Source organism: Vipera ursinii (assembly GCF_947247035.1).
Source record: "Vipera ursinii genome assembly, chromosome: 12".
Lineage (NCBI taxonomy): Eukaryota > Metazoa > Chordata > Lepidosauria > Squamata > Viperidae > Vipera > Vipera ursinii.
In genome coordinates this window covers 4,110,862-4,127,718 of record NC_139525.1, presented here as the reverse complement: position 1 = coordinate 4,127,718, position 16,857 = coordinate 4,110,862, and the positions used below count along the sequence as shown (strand labels likewise).

The 16,857-nt window shown below is 47.5% G+C and overlaps 2 protein-coding genes across 2 annotated transcripts; one reads left to right on the top strand and one right to left on the bottom strand.

Moving 5' to 3' along the window:
- Positions 1-3,682: 3,682 nt before the first annotated feature.
- Positions 3,683-8,478, bottom strand: COMMD5 (COMM domain containing 5). Its single transcript, XM_083371944.1, has 7 exons — positions 8,147-8,478; positions 7,591-7,751; positions 6,468-6,496; positions 5,596-5,646; positions 5,261-5,356; positions 4,620-4,695; positions 3,683-4,003 (listed from the first exon to the last, which is right to left on the bottom strand). Exons 1-7 carry the CDS (start codon positions 8,316-8,318, stop codon positions 3,902-3,904), a joined length of 687 nt encoding a protein of 228 aa, XP_083228070.1. The 5' UTR covers positions 8,319-8,478; the 3' UTR covers positions 3,683-3,901.
- Positions 8,479-9,429: 951 nt separating this feature from the next.
- On the top strand, positions 9,430-16,473 carry FAM199X (family with sequence similarity 199, X-linked). The gene is made up of 6 exons (XM_083371935.1): positions 9,430-9,785; positions 11,566-11,785; positions 12,406-12,555; positions 13,086-13,247; positions 13,623-13,883; positions 15,182-16,473. The coding sequence occupies exons 1-6, from the start codon at positions 9,601-9,603 to the stop codon at positions 15,350-15,352; spliced, it is 1,149 nt and encodes a 382-aa protein (XP_083228061.1). The 5' UTR covers positions 9,430-9,600; the 3' UTR covers positions 15,353-16,473.
- The last annotated feature ends 384 nt before the right edge of the window (positions 16,474-16,857 follow it).

Below are 16,857 nucleotides of genomic sequence, written 5' to 3'. Positions count from 1 at the left end.
TCTCACGCCCCCCTCGACGCCCGCCCCGCCTGGACCCGGGTTATATAAAGCAGGCCGCTCGCTGATTGGCTCGCCCGGCCTGGACGGCGCCGCTGATTGGACGGCGCCGGCGAGCTGGTTACAAAACCGGACACTCGGCTGGCGTTTTGTAACAGGCGCTTTGTTGCAAACGGGGCGGCGGCTGGGAGTATATATTTTTTTTCTGGGGGTGTGTGTTGATGGTGCTGGGCAAGAGGAAGGGAGGGGACCCCTTCCCTGCCCCCCCAATCTGGAGTGTGGGTGGGGTCTTGGTGAGCCCCCCCCCCGGGCCTGGGGGTCTCCCTGCCCCGTTCATCTCTCTTTTTTTTTTTTAAACCCCAGACCTGGCTGGAGTTTCGGGGTGGGAGGTGGTCCTCGACTTGCAACTGTTCGCTTAGTGGCTGTTCAAACTTACAACGGCCCTGGGAAAAAATGGACCTGCGCCCGTTTCCCCACCTTTGCTCCCGTTGCAGCTTGGCCGCTGTCTCACAATTATGACGATCGCAGTGTCCCGGGGGGTCGCGGGTCTTCTTTGGCGACCTTCTGACGAGGAAAGTCAAGACGGGGAAGCCGGATTTGCTTTAACGACCGCCTTGCTAACTTTAACGACTGCTGTGGTTCCCTTAACAGTGGCGAAAAAAGTCATAAAATGGGGCCGAGCTCGCTTAACAAATGTTTCACTTAGCAACAGAAATTTTGGGTTTGATTGCGGCGGTTGAGGATTACCTGTGCTAGCTTGGTTTTGCTGGCCGGGCAGGTGCTGACATGACAAAACAGGAAAAATAGCCTGTTAAAATTGGAAGAATTCTTTGTTTGTTTCCAATTTGGCAACTTGGAAGATGCAGGGACTTCGACATCCAGAATTCCCCAGCCAGCAGAGGGAGCACCTGTTCCTGCCATCATGTCTGGGGAATTCTGGGAGTTGAAGTCCACCTTTATTTGAATCCCGCCTTTTGCTGGGCTTACGAATAACTCAAGGTGGTGAACATATCCAACACACCTGCCTCCTCTCATTTCCCCCACAACAAACCTGTGAGGTGGGCTGGCCTGAAAGAGAGAGGGAGGGACTGGCTCAAAGTCACCCAGCTAGCTGCCTTTCATGGATACGGCAGGACTTGAACTCACAATCTCCTGCTAAGTTGGAAAACACCGCTGTAAATAAAGTAGGTTTTATTTTTGAGCCCTTGTAGCAGAGTCAAGACAGCCGAAAATTGGGAGGATCTTGTCATCCTTTCTCACAACTAATATATGGTTTTTAAAAAGGCTACGTGAGCTGCAATTCCCTTCTTCGGTCCCCGCCCCCCCTTCGTCAATCAATTAGAGCGGTAGCTAAATAATCTTGTTTTGTCTACATGCACTTTGGCACTGTGTATTTCTGCGCAGATGTGGGTCCCTGTCCACTGCCTATAGCAAGAAAGGAAATACTTTGGAACAAACAAAGAGCTCTTTAGCCAAATAAAAATAATTTAATAAGTGGTGTGCCAAGAACAGATTGATCGTCTCTGTCCTGAAGTTTATGATGTAAAAAAATAAATCCCAAACTGCTAGAAATTGAGAAGGGAGAAGGAAGGGAAATAATGAAAATCTTGGAACATCTGCTTTGCTTTGGACTAGATGACCTCTGGGGCATCTTCTAGTTCTAATTCTGGGACTTTGTTCCAAAGAGTCATGGTTGTGATAGCCAAAGGAGGCTTTGGGGTGCGTACGCTGAAGGCAGGGATGTTGTGGGTCATCACAACATTGGATTCTTCCAGTGGCAATGTTGGCTGGGGTATTCTGGGAGTTGAAGTCCACACCTCTTAAAATGGCCAAGGTGGGGAGAAATGCTGCATTAAGAGGACTTAGGCCAAGCAAAAAAGAATTGGGGACCACAGGATGAGCTTCTGGATCGCTTTTGAGCCTTGGTGGGGGGCTTGCAGATCCTGTTTCCTTGCACACGCAGGTAGCAAACACAGGCGAGTAGCGCAACATTTCCCATCACTATACAGGTGGGTCCTCAATTTACCGCGACTGAGCCCAAGGTTTCTGTTGCTAAGTAAAACATTTGTTTGGTGAGTTTTGTCCCATTTTACGACCATCTCACCAGAATTGTTAAGGGAATCTGTGCAGTCGCTCTGTTCCAACCCGCTATCCTTCCTTATGTAAGCGATTCAGGGGCCTGCGTCTTTAAGGGGAACGTCTGCCCGATGCGTCGTTGTACAAGCATCAATTCTGCACTGTTGCCTCCTCAATTGGACTGCCTTGCCTGGCGTCCTGCAGCATCTATCCTGCGGAACTCAGGGCCTCAGGATGTGGCAATAACCAATAATCTGAAGGTTTGGAAAGAGGATTACTAGGAGTTTAAATCTATCAGTAGCTTCAAGGCAGAAGGGTTTTAGATTAGCAGGATGGTGCCATTTATTCACGGGCTGTAGGGAAAACATTCAGCCTGTGCCCTATTACAGTAGTCCTCAACTTAGGACCACCGAGCCTCACATTTTCGCTGTTAAGCGAGACAGTTAATTCTGCCTTGCTTAACGACCTTTCTTGCCAGTTACTAAGTGAATCACAGCAGTTGTTAAGTTACAACTTGCTTGTTAAGTGGATCTGACTTCCCCATTAAATTTGCTTGTCAGAAGGTCGCAAAAGGGGATCACTTGACCCCGGGACACTGTGACCGTCATAAATATAAGTCAGTTGCCCAAGCGCCTGAATTTTGTCCTAAGATCACGTGATCCCCTTTTGCGGCCTTCTGACAAGCAAAGTCTATGCGGGAAGGCAGATTCACTGAACAACCGGTTTGCTAATTTATCAATTGCATGGATTCGCTTAACAGGCAATAATACTAATAGAATTGGAAGGGACATGGGAGGTCATCTAGTCCAACCCCCTGCTCGGGTAGGAAACCCTATACCATTTCAGACAAATGGCTGTCCAGTCTCTTCTCAAAAACCTCCAGTGTTGGAGCACCCACAGCTTCTGGTGGCAGGTTGTTCCACTGTCGTTAATCGTTCTCAAAGTCAGGAAATTTCTTTTTAGTTCTGGGTTGCTAGCTGTGGCAAGAAAGCTCGTAAAACGGGTCAAAACTCACATAACAAATGTCTCCCTTAACAACAGAAATTTGGGGGTCAATTGTGGCCGAAAGGCAAGGAGTCTTTGGGGTGCTCTGAGCTTGTTTTCTTGCAGATGTTTTCATTACCCAAACTAGGTAACGTCATCAGTGACTAGGAAGGACCCCTCATTTCAACCCTGGGCTACAAATATTCTCCTTTATTGCTACCATCTGTAATCCTCCCTTCTATTTTCCTCATAACAACCCTGTGAGGTAGGTTGGGCTCAGAAAGAGAGATCGACTGGCCCCAAATTACTTTAAGGCGGGATTTGAACCCATGGTTTCTGGGTTTCTAGCCCGATGCCTTAACCACTAGACCAAACTGGCTCCTCGCAATTTTGCAGGGTGGGGGGCTTCTGAACTGAATTCCGTCATGGATTTTGCTGGGATTATCTTTTTATTTTTTCCCCCTCCAAGACGACAAAAACCTGTTTCGTGGCCCGAAATACACCAGGAAAATGAATCATGGTGCATCTGAAAAGGTTCTTTGTCCATTAGGATAATTATTTTTAAAACATTTGGGTGAATCATACATACATAAAAGGAGCTAAATTGGAATTATGCTGTTAACACTTATGTGGAGAATTCAAAGTTTTTAAAAAAGTTTTGCAAACAAGCTTCCAACAAGCAGTTTTTGACCCAGAAAATAACCAAAAAAGAAAAAAAATATGTACAGTCAGCTTCTGTAAGGTTGTATAACAGCACATATAATCACAAAAAGGTGTCCTTGTGTTTTTTGTGCCACTGAGTGCAACTCTTCCTATGTTGAAAACCATTTTTTTTTAAAAAAGCTCAGTCCTGTATCTTCAAAATGCTTCTTTTCTCCAAGTCATTCATCTCCTTTAAGATGAGAGCGATGTTGTACCTTAATTCTTGGAATTTGGCCACTGGGACCTGACATATAAAACGAAGGGAAAGAAAATACAATTCTTTAAAAAAGTGGAATTGGTCTCTTTCTAACGCACGTTCATTGAGCAATATATAGGTAGTCTTTGACTTACAGGGGTCTTCAAACTTGGCCCTTTTATGACTTGTGGACTTCAACTCCCAGAATTCCTCAGCCAGTGTGGCGCACTGGCTGAGGAATTCTGGGAGTTGAAGTCCACAAGTCATAAAAGGGCCAGCTTTTAACAACTCAAAGCACTTCACAAATACAGAGATATCCAGTTAAAGGGTCCATGGTAAAAAATAAAAATAAAACACATTAGAACGACAACGACAAACGTTCCCTAAAATTCTCTTATTAAACAATAGCTTTTCTCTTTCCGAAGTCGAACTTTTCTACGTTTAAAAACGTTTTTAAAAATACCTCGTGAAACTACACATCATTTAAAAAAAAAATCATTTCCCCAAAACTACAGATTAGTCTATGAATCGGATTCTGAGATAAAGTTAGAATCACATGGGTAAAATACAGATTCTGGGGAGCGTTTTGAGCTGAAAAATCTACGGGAAAATTCAAAGGAACACCATCCAAAGCAAGTTTAACTATCTTGCTAGCAGGACTTACTTCAAAGCGATGAGCGGATCCATCAGAGAGCTTCAGCTGCATTAGGATGGAGGGCTGCAAAGCACGGGCCAGAGAGCTGAAATTAATATATTAACACACACTGAGAGAAGTCCTAACAGGACTGAACTGTGGGGTCCTTGGTGCTCTCTGAGCTTGGTTGTTTTCCTGCGGACGTTTCATTACCAAACTAGGTAACATCATCAGCACTGATGCTGTTGCCTAGTTTGGTAATGAAACGTCTACAAGAAAACAACCAAGCTCAGAGAGCACCAAGGACCCCACAGCCAAACAACAAAACGGCAGGAAGAACTAAACGGAGCAGAATGGAATAGCTTACGTCCTCCATCGGAATCATAAATGGGGACAACCTGCATAGGAAACTCAATACCTGGATTATAGTAGGCCAGGGGTACCAAGCATCTCATGTAGAAAATAAAAAAAAAGAAAGTTTCTTGGATGATCATCTGTAAATCATGCAGCGACCTACCTGCCGTTCCTGATCTTCTGTCAAGCACCCATCATCTAGAACGGAGGGAATTCTGGGAGATGGAAGCCTGCAAGCCTGGTCTAGAAGCGAAAGCAAACCCAAGCCTCCTCCCCACCAGGAGACGTGCTAGAATTCCCAACCTGCGGTTCTCTACCTGGTTGAAATGGCGACATCAACTCTCCACTTGAAGCCTTCGATTCTGGGCAGCCCGTTTCCCTGTTTCTGGAGAGCAGCTTCAAGTAGGGGGCGTCTGTCGGAAAGAGGAAGGGGCAACATTGCCTAGCAGGCAGACACGAAGGACTCTTAAAAGGCAACCAGTTGGAAAAACTGGCTTTTTCTCCAGGCAAGAGGAAGGGGCATCGTTGTTTTGTTTAGGAAGTTATGTTTACGCACAACTAGTTGAGTTGGCTCATTGCAAGTTCTTCTCCGTCGAGAGGTGTTATTGCAGGAAACAAGGCAAGCCTTAAAGATGGGGAAAAACTGACTAACCTGTTCCCAAAGACCACCGTTGCAAAATCAGCTATGAACTCCTCCGGTATCCTGGAAAAGAGGGGAGGGCCGATTCAGAGAAAGGCAAATGGGCCCCAGGAAATTCTTTCCTTCTCAAATTACCAGACGTTTATCTTTGGAAGATGAAAAGAGGGAGGGAGAGAGGGGAAGGAAGGGAAAGAGGGAGGAGAAGGAAGAGAGGGAGGGGGAGGGAGGGAGGGAAGGAGGAAAAGGGAGGAAGAAAGAAAAAAGGATGGAGAGGAAGGAAAAGTGAGAGAAGAAAGGGAAGGAAGGAAAGGAGGGAGAAGGAAGAAAGGAAGGAAGGGAGGGAGGAGAATGAAAGGAGGGAAGGGAAGAAAGGAAGGAGGGAAAATGGAGGAAAGAAAGAAGGGATGGAGGAGAAGGAGGGAAGAAGGGAAGGACAAAGGAAGGAAAGGGGGGGGAGGGAGGGAAGGCAGGATCCTGAAAATGGTTTTTCTATCTGTCCTGGAAGATTTAATAAAGACCCCCACAATTTACAAACATCACTGTCAGGATTGGCCAAATCCCTTGCAACATCTAATTTTTACGGTCAGGTTAGTCAAAGAAAAAAGAAACGGTGGTTCACACACAGCAGTTTGGTGTGGGAGAGAAAAGGAGAAAGGGGACACAGAGACGAAAGGAGGTTTTATTTTAAAAAGAGATCAGGAAATCTGGAAAAGCAGTTAAGAGCCAGAAGGCATAGCCGGCTAGGGGAATTCTGGTCGCTGAGGTCCACATATCTTAAAGGATGTCTGGCAGACGATCACTCGAAGCCTCTTACGAAACGAAACCAGGCTAGACCAAATGGCTGTCAGCTCTGCTACGATCTCTGCCCACAAACGGAGACCTACCTGAGCAATTTCAAATCGTCTTTAAATACCTGTCCAAGGAAAGAGGGAGAAGGGCATCAGACAGTCCCTATTTGTATCTCCTGCAAAAAACTGGGAGACCAAAGGCCTGAGAAATTGGGGAATAAGAAAACAATGCTACAACCTGGGTTATTTTATAACGATGCTACCTTGATGTTAAGGATTTCACACTGCAGAGATGGTAAGAGGAGTTTGTTACGGTGCCGGAGCAGAGTTGAAAACAAAATGTATTAAAAATAAAAGAACAACATAATGGGATAAAAATGATACCGTGATCAGTCAAGGGAAATCAAGGTATGCTAATTTTACCCTAACAGAATGTGGCTATATTTAAGCAAGCAAAGTCATACTGATTGCATCGCAATTGCACAGTTAAAAAAAACAATCCGAACTTTGAAAGAAGTGATTATTTGTAGCTCAGGGTTGAATTGTGGGGTCCTTGGGGCTCTCTGAGCTTGGTGGTTTTCTTGCAGACTTTTTATTACACGACAAGGTAACATCATTAGTGCTAGAAGGGAGTAGAATTTGTAGGTTCAGAACAGAATTAACAGAGTTGGAAGGGACCTTGGAGGTCTTCTAGTCCAACCCTCTGCTCAGGCAGGAAACCTTATACCATTTCAGACAAATGGTTGTCCAATCTCCTCTTAAAAACCTCCAATGTTGGAGCACGCACAACTTCTGGAGGCGGGTTGTTCCACTGGTTAATTGTTCTCACTGTTAGGAAATTCCTCCTTAGTTCTAAGTTGCTTCTCTCCTTGATTAGTTTCCATCCGTTGCTTCTTGTCCTGCTTTCAGGTGCTTTGGAGAAGAGCTTGATCACTTTTTTCTCAGAGGTTGCCACAAAGAAGAGAGAGTCAAGCTAGTCTCCAAAGCACCTGAAGGTAGGACAAGAGGCAACGGTCCCTGATGATCTTTGAATTTGGTTGTTTTCTTGCAGACGTTTCCTCACCAAACGAGGGAACATCATCAGGGCTAATTCATCGGCAGAATTTCCTTGGTGTTTTTACCAAGTAAGGCATTATAAAATTGGCTGGAATCTCCGCATTTACCCATCTGTTCTCTTCTTTTGCATTGGCGCAATTCAGATTTAAACAGGAATACTCACTTCTTGTTTCAGAGAAGATGGAGGGAGCCTCAAAGCTTCGCGGAGCAGAGCGTACATGCCAGATAGGAGGACCGCCAGCTGCTCATCGGACAGGTTGGCACTTTCGGCAACCATCTTTACTGAGGCCTGGCACTCCTTTCCTTCCAAGGCGCTGACGGTGGCTATTGAAATCGAGAAAGCAAATGAAGACGCCAACAATTCCCAGAAGGCTGTCCCCGAAGTGGCATCAGGGACCTGATGATGTCTCTGCAGACACAAATGCTCAAAGGCACGAAATTTAAACACAAGAAACTGGTTTAACACCCTCCCCCTCCAAGCCTCAGTCTGAAAAACAAAATCTTATTTCGAGCCTGTCTCCAAACAAACCCCACAGAAGCATTTGCAAAAATTGCTTTCCTGACCGAGTGTCTGCTGGAAGTCCCCAACGTGCAGCCACAATTGAGTCCCAAATGGCTGTTGTTAAGTGAACTCTCTCTCATTTGACCACCTTTCTCACAGTTGCTAAGCGAATCACTGCAGCTGGTTCCTTCCCCAAGGAAGGTTTTTTTTTTTTTACCTTTTAGGAGTTTCCGGAAAATCTCCTTTTCTAGTTCTTGCAGACTCTTCGCCATGGCTTCCACCTGGGGGGGGATGCGAGGCCCCAGAAAACTGGCCCTGTTCACGCTGCTTTCGCCGGCAAGCCCCGGGGCCAGGTAAGGGGGCGACACCCCCTTCCCCGCCGCTGTCATGGCAGCTCCGAGTCCCGCAAATTAAGGGCAAAGCAGGCGAGGCAGGGTGGTTGTTGTTGTTGTTTTCTTTGCAAAACGCTGCAAAAGCGATGAAAGGCGAACCAAGGCGGATCGCTCACGTGACCCCCTCCCCATTCCCGGGGAACGTTCCATTCCTCGCGGGCTCCCCCTAGCGAGGGAAAGGCGTAACTGCCCCAACACATTCCGCCGAGAGGAGGGCTGGCTTGGCGATTGGCCGGGGCTTCTGGGAGTTGTAGTTCTCCGCATCTGGATGGGCAGCTTTCCTCTCCGGCGGTGGCAGCCTCTTTCTGCCTGCTTTTGCATCCGCCAAGAAGCTGACGGATTCTCTTTACAGGGGCCGCACCTCCTTTTATTGTCAAGGGCAGTTCTTTATATCATCAAACTGTCCTTTATTGATTTTTTTTAAAAAAATGCAGACATTTTATGACCCAACTGGATAACCTCATCAGTGGTACCAAAGGCAGGAGGGTTTCTGGAGTGTAAGAGAAGGAGAAGAAGATCGTGGTCTCCTGGCTGCTCTCTGAGCTGGCTTGTTCTCTTGCAGACCTTTCGTGACCCGACTGGGTAACCTCATCAGCGCTAAAAGCGGTGTGTGTGTCCGTTCTGATTTTTTACCTATCCGTGGCTGCCCTATCAGCGCTTGTTGTTGTTGTTGTTAGTTGCGAAGTCGTGTCCGACCCATTGCGACCCTATGGACAATGTTCCTCCAGGCTTTCCTGTCCTCTACCATCTTCTGGAGTCCATTTAGGCTCACGCCTACTGCTTCAGTGACTCCATCCAGCCACCTCATTCTCTGTCGTCCCCTTGTTCTCTTGCCCTCAACCTTTCCCAGCATTAGACTCTTCTCCAGGGAGTCCTTCCTTCTCATTAGGTGGCCAAAGTTTTTGAGTTTCAATTTCAGGATCTGGCCTTCTAAAGAGCAGTCAGGGTGGATCTCCTCTAGGAGTGACCGGTTTGATCGCCTTGCAGTCCAGCGCTGGAGAGCAATAAACAGAAACCTCCTAGGCAGAGGAAAGAGCCCATCGCTGGCCTTGCGGCTCCCAAGGCGCCTTCCCGCCCTTGCCCTGCAGGGGCCGCTGCAGAGCGGAAAGAGGCGCTCCTTGCGCCCGCGCGCTCTCCTCGCCCGCCCGGCCAGCGGAAGTCAGCCACGTCCACTTCCGGCAGCCGGCCTGTGAGGGAGCCCGCATGCCCGCAGGCGCCTCTTCCTCATGGCGGCCGGCTGAGGGCGCTCTGGCCCGGCTCGGCCTTCCCTCGGCTCGCCATGGCCGGCGAGGAGCCGCAGAAGTTCCTGGCGCCCGACGAGCCCGGCGCCATCCTCTCGCCGCTGCCCCGCCACCCGCCCGGCCTGGGCGACGAGGGCCCGGCCTGCCTGGACGTCAGCGACTTCGGCTGCCACCTCTCCTCCTGCCACCGCACCGACCCGCTGCGCCGCCTGCACGCCCACAGGCGAGGCCCGGGCTGGGGGAGGGGGAGATGGGCCCTCCGGCCGGCCTACCTGGCGGGGTTGTTGGGAGGAGGCAGCCTCGGGCCCCGGGGAGGAAGAGGAGGAGGAGGAGGAGGAGGAAGAGCAGCTTGGAGGGCCCGGGTGGCTCCCCGGCTGAGCGCTTCCCAGGTCCGGCTCAAAGCTTTCCAGGGAGGAAGGAAGGAGCCCCGCAGAAGGAGGGCGTCTTTTATTTATTTTATTTATTTATTTTAATTTTATTTTAATTCCATTTATATCCCGCCCTTCTCCGAAGACTCAGGGTGGCTTACAAGCTTAGCAGTAGCCTTCATTCTATGTATATGCCTGCTTATTAGGGCTTTCACACACACCCCCAAGCGGCATTATTACAAAGTCAGCTTAATTGCCCCCAACAATCTGGGTCCTCATTTTACCTACCTCGGAAGGATGGAAGGCTGAGTCAACCTTGAGCCTGGTGGGACTCGAACCTGCGCTAATTGCAGGCAGCTGGTGTTACTTAAGGAGGCGTCAGCCCACTGCTCCACCAAGGCTCCCTGAGCCTCTTCCCTCCATCCCGGGGAGCCTCAGGGAGATGAAGGGCTGAGCGCGCTGGGCGTTCTGCAGGGAGAAAGGTTGGGCAGATGGGCGAAGAAGCCAGTTGGAAGGGACCTGGGAGGTCGTCTAGTCCAGCGTTTCCCAACCTTAGGAACTTGAAGATGCGTGGACTTCAACTCCCAGAATTCTGGGAGTTGAAGTCCACACATCTTCAAGTTCCTAAGGTTGGGAAACGCTGGTCTAGTCCAACCCCCCCCCCCCCCCCCCCAAGCAGGAGAACCGATATCAGGGCTCTTCAAAACGGGGCCCTTGGATGACTGGCGGACTTCAACTCCCAGAATTCCTCAGCCAGCCACAGCTGGCGCAGGAATTCTGGGAGTTGAAGTCCGCCAGTCATCCAAGGGCCCCGTTTGAAGAGCCCTGCCCGATACCAATTTCAATCAATCAGTTAATCAGAGCTGGAAGGGATCTTGGAGGTCTTCTAGTCCACCTCCCTGCTCAAGCAGGAAGCCCTACTACCCTATTTCAGACAAATGGCTGTCCAGTCTCTTCTTAAAAACTTCCAGTGTTGGACCATTCACTGCTTTTGGAGGCGACTTCAGTTCCACTGGTTAATTGTTCTCACTGTCAGGAAGTTTGTCCTTAGTTCTAGGTTGCTTCTCTCCTTGGTTAGTTTTCATCCCTTCTTGTCCGGCCTTCGGGTGCTTTGGAGAGTAGCTTGACTCCCTCTTCTTCGGGGCAGCCCCTGAGAGATTGGAAGACTGCTATTACGCCCCCCCCTCGTCCTTTTCTTCATTAAAGTAGACATACCCAATTCCTGCAACCGTTCATTTGTCCTTGTCTCTTGTTAAAAAGGCTTGTGAGGTTCCTTTGAAAGGATGGTGGGATTCCAAGAGATACTGATGGGTTGATTGGTGGATTGATTTCCATCCATCTAAAGAACTCCCAGACAACTCTGGGCATTGCAGGGACCCCCTTCTCTCTTGCCTTTGGGGCTATTTGCAGACTCCTTCATGTTTTGTATGTATAACTGGATTGTTGCTTCCTAGCGTCAGAGATAGTCAGGGAAAGCCTTCTGCCCCTTCACACGTCCATGAAAGGCCAATGCAGAAAAATTGTAGGTTTTTTTTTTACTGATTTTTATCTTTGGGAATCCTCTGAATCATTACCTCGGCAGTTATTTTTGTAACCGCAAAACCCAACGTTTATGGTGCTTTCCTCTTTTTTCAGGTGGCATTTGACGTCTTGTGGCACAAGCGTAGCCAGCTCCGAATGTAGCGAGGAGCTCTTCTCTTCGGTTTCCGTCGGCGACCAGGATGACAATTTCTCTCTCTTGGATGAGCAGGAGTTGACCTCTTTCGACCTGTTCCCTGAGGGGAGTGTCTGCAGCGACGTCTCTTCCTCCATTAGCACGTACTGGGACTGGTCAGATAGTGAATTTGAATGGCAGGTAACAAAAAAAAAGAAAGAAAGTTTGCAGCGGTTGGGTGAAGGGGACAAACTCTGCTGCCCGTGCATTCAGAGCCTGCAGGAATTCTTAGAGCAGCCCTCAAAATGTCAGACCAGCGTTCCTTAGTTCCCGTCCGTTGTTTCTTGTCTTGCCTTCAGATCCTTTGGAAAATAGCTTGAAACACCCCCCTCCTCTTCTTTGTGGCAGCCCCTCAGATATTGGAAGGCTGCTATCGTGTCTCTCCTAGGTCTTCTTTTTCTCATACCCGATTCCTGTCACTGTTCTTCATATGTCCGTGTGTCTCGTTACGAAGGATTGTGAAAGTCCTTTGGAAAAAAATATATGGCGGGATCAGGTTTCTCAACCTCAGCCACTTCTAAGGTGTGTGGACTTCAGTTTCCAGCTGTGCGGGCTGGGGAATCCTGGGAGTTGAAGTCCACCTGTTTTAAAGTTGCTGAGCTTGAGCACCACCGTCTTGGACGTAGCTGTTAAAAAATAAACAGCAGAATGTCTTTCACACTGCTCTATTTAGGCTTGAGGGTAGATTTAATTTAGGTGGCAAATGCTAATAATTTGTATGCGTTATCAAGCGCGGTGTTCTGATTCTGTTTTGTTGCCAGCTGCCTGGCAGTGACATTGCAAGTGGGAGTGATGTGCTGTCTGACATCATTCCCAGCATTCCCAGCTCCCCTTGCCTGCTTCCGAAAAAGAAGAACAAACACCGGAATCTCGATGAACTTCCCTGGAGTGCGATGACCAATGATGAGCAGGTAAATCCTTGGCAGTTTGGAGGACCGGCGAGTCTGTTCCAAAACACGGTCCTGGACTTGGGCCTGGGAGCATGGGGTATACAAAGGAGCCAGATCAAATAATAAAGAAGAGTGTTTCTTATAGTAAGTTACGCTAACAGTGAGAGTTAATTAAAAGTAGCTAGTTAGTAAATGAGACCCAAATCTGAAGAAACGCAGGTAAGTCCTTGACTGACGAGCACAGTTTGGAACCAGAATTTTTGTTACAAAGCAGGGCAGTTATAAAGCCACACCTGATATGATATCCTTTCTTGCTGCCGCTGTTCGACGAATCACTGCCGTTGTTAACTGAATCAGACAGTCATTAAACGGATTTGTCTTCTCCCATTGACTTTGCTTGTCGGAAGCCAAGAGGGAATAGCATTCTCATGGCTCTTGAGACGCTGCAACCATCGTAAATGCATGCCAGTTGCCAAGCGCTCTTCCGGCTTCTGTAAGCGATTGCTTTCAGCAACATTAGTCCTGTTCATATTTGTGGGTTTTGTTTCCAGGTGGAATATATTGAATATCTGAGTCGGAAAGTTAGCATGGAAATGGGTCTTCGAGAGCAGCTCGACATTATTAAAATTATTGATCCGACGGCTCAGATTTCGCCCACGGACAATGAGTTTATTATCGAACTGAACTGCCTCACGGATGAAAAGCTGAAGCAGGTATGTGAAAGTAGCCTGGGTGTGTGTGTGTCTCGTGAACCCAACCCTCTGCCCCCTCCCCCTCTTCTCTTGGTCTGTCTTGAGGTTGCTCTATGCCTTTTTTTTGTACTCATCTCTGTCAAAAGTCACATCTCCAAGCTTGGCTACTTCACGACTTGTGGACTTCAGATCCCAGAATTCCTCAGCCAGCCATGGCTGAATCTGGAGAGTTGAAGTCCGGAAAGCTGTGAGGTTGCCAAGGTTGGAGACCCCTGCCTCAGGAGAGAGCTCTGCATGGGATTCATGGCTGTGCTGTCTTTTTTTTTGGGGGGGGGAGTCTGTCCCAGTTCCTAACCCCCTGCCATTTCCCTGCCCCTTTCCTCTCCCCACCTCTAGGTCCGAAATTACATCAGGGAGCACGGCCCTCGGCAGCGGTCTGCCAGGGAGACTTGGAAGAGGAGCAGCTACAGCGGGGGCAGCGCCAGCGGTGTGAGCGGCGTCAGCGCCAGCAGCAGCAGCGCCAGCATGGTCAGCTCGGCCAGCAGCAGTAGTTCGAGCATCGGGAACTCGGGTTCGAATTCCAGCGCCAACCTCAGTCGGGCACACAGTGAGAATAATTTGTCGACGAGTGCTGCAGAACGTATCCGGGATTCAAAAGTAAAGCATGTATATGTGTGTGTATGGATGGATGGATGTGTGTGTCCGTACAGGTAGTTCTCGACTTACAACACTTCATTTAGTAACCGTTCAAAGTTACAAAGGCAGTGAAAGATGTGACAGTGGGGAAGGCAGATTCACTTGACAGGCTGGTTACTAGCTTATCAACTGCACTAATTCACTTAACAGCTGTGGCAAGGAAGGTCGTAGAACAGTTCAAAACTCACTTAACAAATGTCTCAATAACCGAAATTTTGGGCTCAGTTGTGGTCGTAAGTCAAGGACTACCTGTGTGTGTGTGTGTGTGTGTGTGTGTGTGTGTGTGTGTGTATGTATTTGTATACGTATTTGTACATGTGTATATATGTGATATATATGTATATATGTGTATGTATGTGTATGTGTACATATATATATGTAGGTCTTGACGTATTCGGGTCTTGCTGTGTGTCTTGCCGACATTTCGACGAGGTCCCACTCGTCATCTTCAGGCTGGTGTCTTCGGCTTCGTGCTTGTGCGAGCAAAGCATGATCGGAGCTTCCATCTCTCTATAAATATTGGTGGGGTTGTGTGTGGTGCTGGCTTTGTTGCTGTAAGCGGGTTATTTGGCTGTGTTGTTATATCCTGATTGGATGATGGACGTTACATCACAAAACTCAGGAGGTTACAATACTAAGACTCGAGATGTCACAACACAACCAACCACCCAGGATGTTGCAACCCAGAACTCAGGATATCACTACACTGGAGCTCAGGATGTCACTACACAGCCCATCACCCAAGTCGTTACAACACAAAAGACTAACAGGCACACAGCCAACACCTCAGCCACACAGGATGTTACAAAACAACCAACTCAGCTGCAAACAATAACTCCATCATCCAATCAGGATATAACAACACAGCCAACCAACCCGCTTACAGCAACAAAGCCAGCACCACACACAACCCCACCAATATTTATAAAGAGACGGCAGCTCCGATCACGCTTTGCTCGCACAAGCACGAAGCCGAAGACACCGGGCTGAAGATGACGAGTGGGATCTCGTCGAAACGTCGCCAAGACACACTCAATCTTACACGGGAAAAGACCTGAATACGCCAAGACCTACACACACACACACACACACACACACACACACACACCCCGGTGCATCAGAATTTCATTTTTGTAATGTATGTCAGTGTGTTCACACACACACACACACACACACACACACACACACACACACACAAAAGATTATCTGCCTTAAAGTGAAAAGCTGAGTTTGGCTCCCCCCCCCCCTTGTTTTGACAGAAACGCTCCAAGCAGCGGAAACTTCAGCAAAAGGCTTTGCGGAAGAGGCAGCTGAAAGAGCAGCGCCAGGCGCGGAAGGAAAGGCTCAGCGGCTTGTTCCTGAACGAAGAGGTCTTGTCGCTAAAAGAGACCGAGGAGGACCACGAGGGAGACGTGGATGTTTTGATGTGAGAGAGGAATGTAATGATCAGTGTTCTTTCTAAGCCTTAAGCTTCGCGCTATTGTTTACATACACTTGTACCAAAACGTGGATTGAGTCAGGATTATCTGTCCTCCTCCTCCTCCTCCTCCTCCTTATATCACTTAGCTGAGATTGACTAGTTTTGGTTATTTGGCTTTTCTTTTTTTGCAAAATTGTAGGAAATCAGGAAGATGTTCTTTAAAAAATACGTAGGATGGAATATTTTGTTTTCAGAGCAACCCGCTGGTTAAAAAAAAAACCCAGAAGAAAACTGCATTTCTGTCTTTAATTCCATTCAAATTATGAAAGAAAACCGTTGGATTCAAATTTCAAAGGATTTTCTTCTGCCTTCCTGCTATGTAAGTCTTAACAGTTAAGGGAAAGGAATATAGTCTGTGAAAACAAGAATATGCTTTGCCAGGACTTTTTCTCCTTTGCCACTGCAGTTGTATCAAAGCCTAAACTTTATACCTTAGGTTTCCTGAAATTGCTACTGTAATTTCACTTAATGTGGGCTTTCAGAACCGTGTGGCTGTTCTGGTGATCCAGTTGGTGGCTTTAAATCTGTGTTTTTCTCTCCATTTTCCACAAAGCAAGAGAGTATGTTTTGGATCCATCATAATAATGCTTTACTTGTAGATCTTGGTAAGGCAGGCATTTTACAGGTGGTCTGGAGTTTGGTATCAAGCAGTGGACAAGAAATAAGAAATGCTTACTGACAAACACATGTTTCTTCCCCCCCCCCCATGCATGTATTTCTTCTTCTGTTCCAAATCCCCATAGTGTCGTGCCTTAAAATTAATTTGCTTTTTTTCTGTTGCTCAATATGGAAGTTTAGGGGAAGAATGAAGAAGATCAAAGCACCCCAAAGTTCTTCAAAGCATAATTAGCTCATCCTGCTTTTTTTTTCTTGAAGAACCCCAAGCGAACTCGCTCCTGTACATAAAAGAGATTTTTTTTTTATATTGAAAAACCAGATGTTACAGATTCAGCCGGAGGGCTGCATTGCTCTTTAGTTAATATTGATAGCTAATATTGAAGAAGTGCCATGGGATGAAGAAACTGTTTAGGCCAGGGGTAGGCAATCTCGGCTCTTTTATGACTCATGGACTTCAACTCCCAGAATTCCTGAGTCAGCTGACTCAGGAATTCTGGGAGTTGAAGTCCATGAGTCATAAAAGAGCCGAAGTTGCCTACCCCTGGTTTAGGCCAAGGTGTTTGAAAAGAGTATTGCAATATTCTATGGTGTTGCCTCCAAGTAATTTAAGCTTCCATAATTTGTGCAGAAGGACTGAGATGAGATTTCCTTCTCTGTTCCTAATACTTTGTAGATGCAGAAGCTTCAGAGTCGAGCCGTGCATTGCTTACTTTTGGACAGAAACACCTTTTTCTGTTTTAATACTAAGCATTTTGTGCTTTCATCTGATTTAAAATCTGAACGTGAGTAGAACAAAACTGTAGCTTGCCTGTAGTTTACTCTTTCCACCCTTTTCAG

Bases quoted from the DNA above. Each gene is read 5' to 3' on its own strand.
- COMMD5 (XM_083371944.1), bottom strand. From the start codon at position 8,318: ATGACAGCGGCGGGGAAGGGGGTGTCGCCCCCTTACCTGGCCCCGGGG. The intron at 7,752-8,146 runs GTAAAAAAAAAA...CGATTTCAATAG, and splicing joins TTTCCGGAAACTCCTAAAAG to CCACCGTCAGCGCCTTGGAA. The intron at 4,696-5,260 runs GTAGAGAACCGC...TATTAATTTCAG, and splicing joins GATGTCGCCATTTCAACCAG to CTCTCTGGCCCGTGCTTTGC.
- FAM199X (XM_083371935.1), top strand. From the start codon at position 9,601: ATGGCCGGCGAGGAGCCGCAGAAGTTCCTGGCGCCCGACGAGCCCGGC. The intron at 12,556-13,085 runs GTAAATCCTTGG...TTTTGTTTCCAG, and splicing joins CGATGACCAATGATGAGCAG to GTGGAATATATTGAATATCT. The intron at 13,248-13,622 runs GTATGTGAAAGT...CCCCACCTCTAG, and splicing joins CGGATGAAAAGCTGAAGCAG to GTCCGAAATTACATCAGGGA.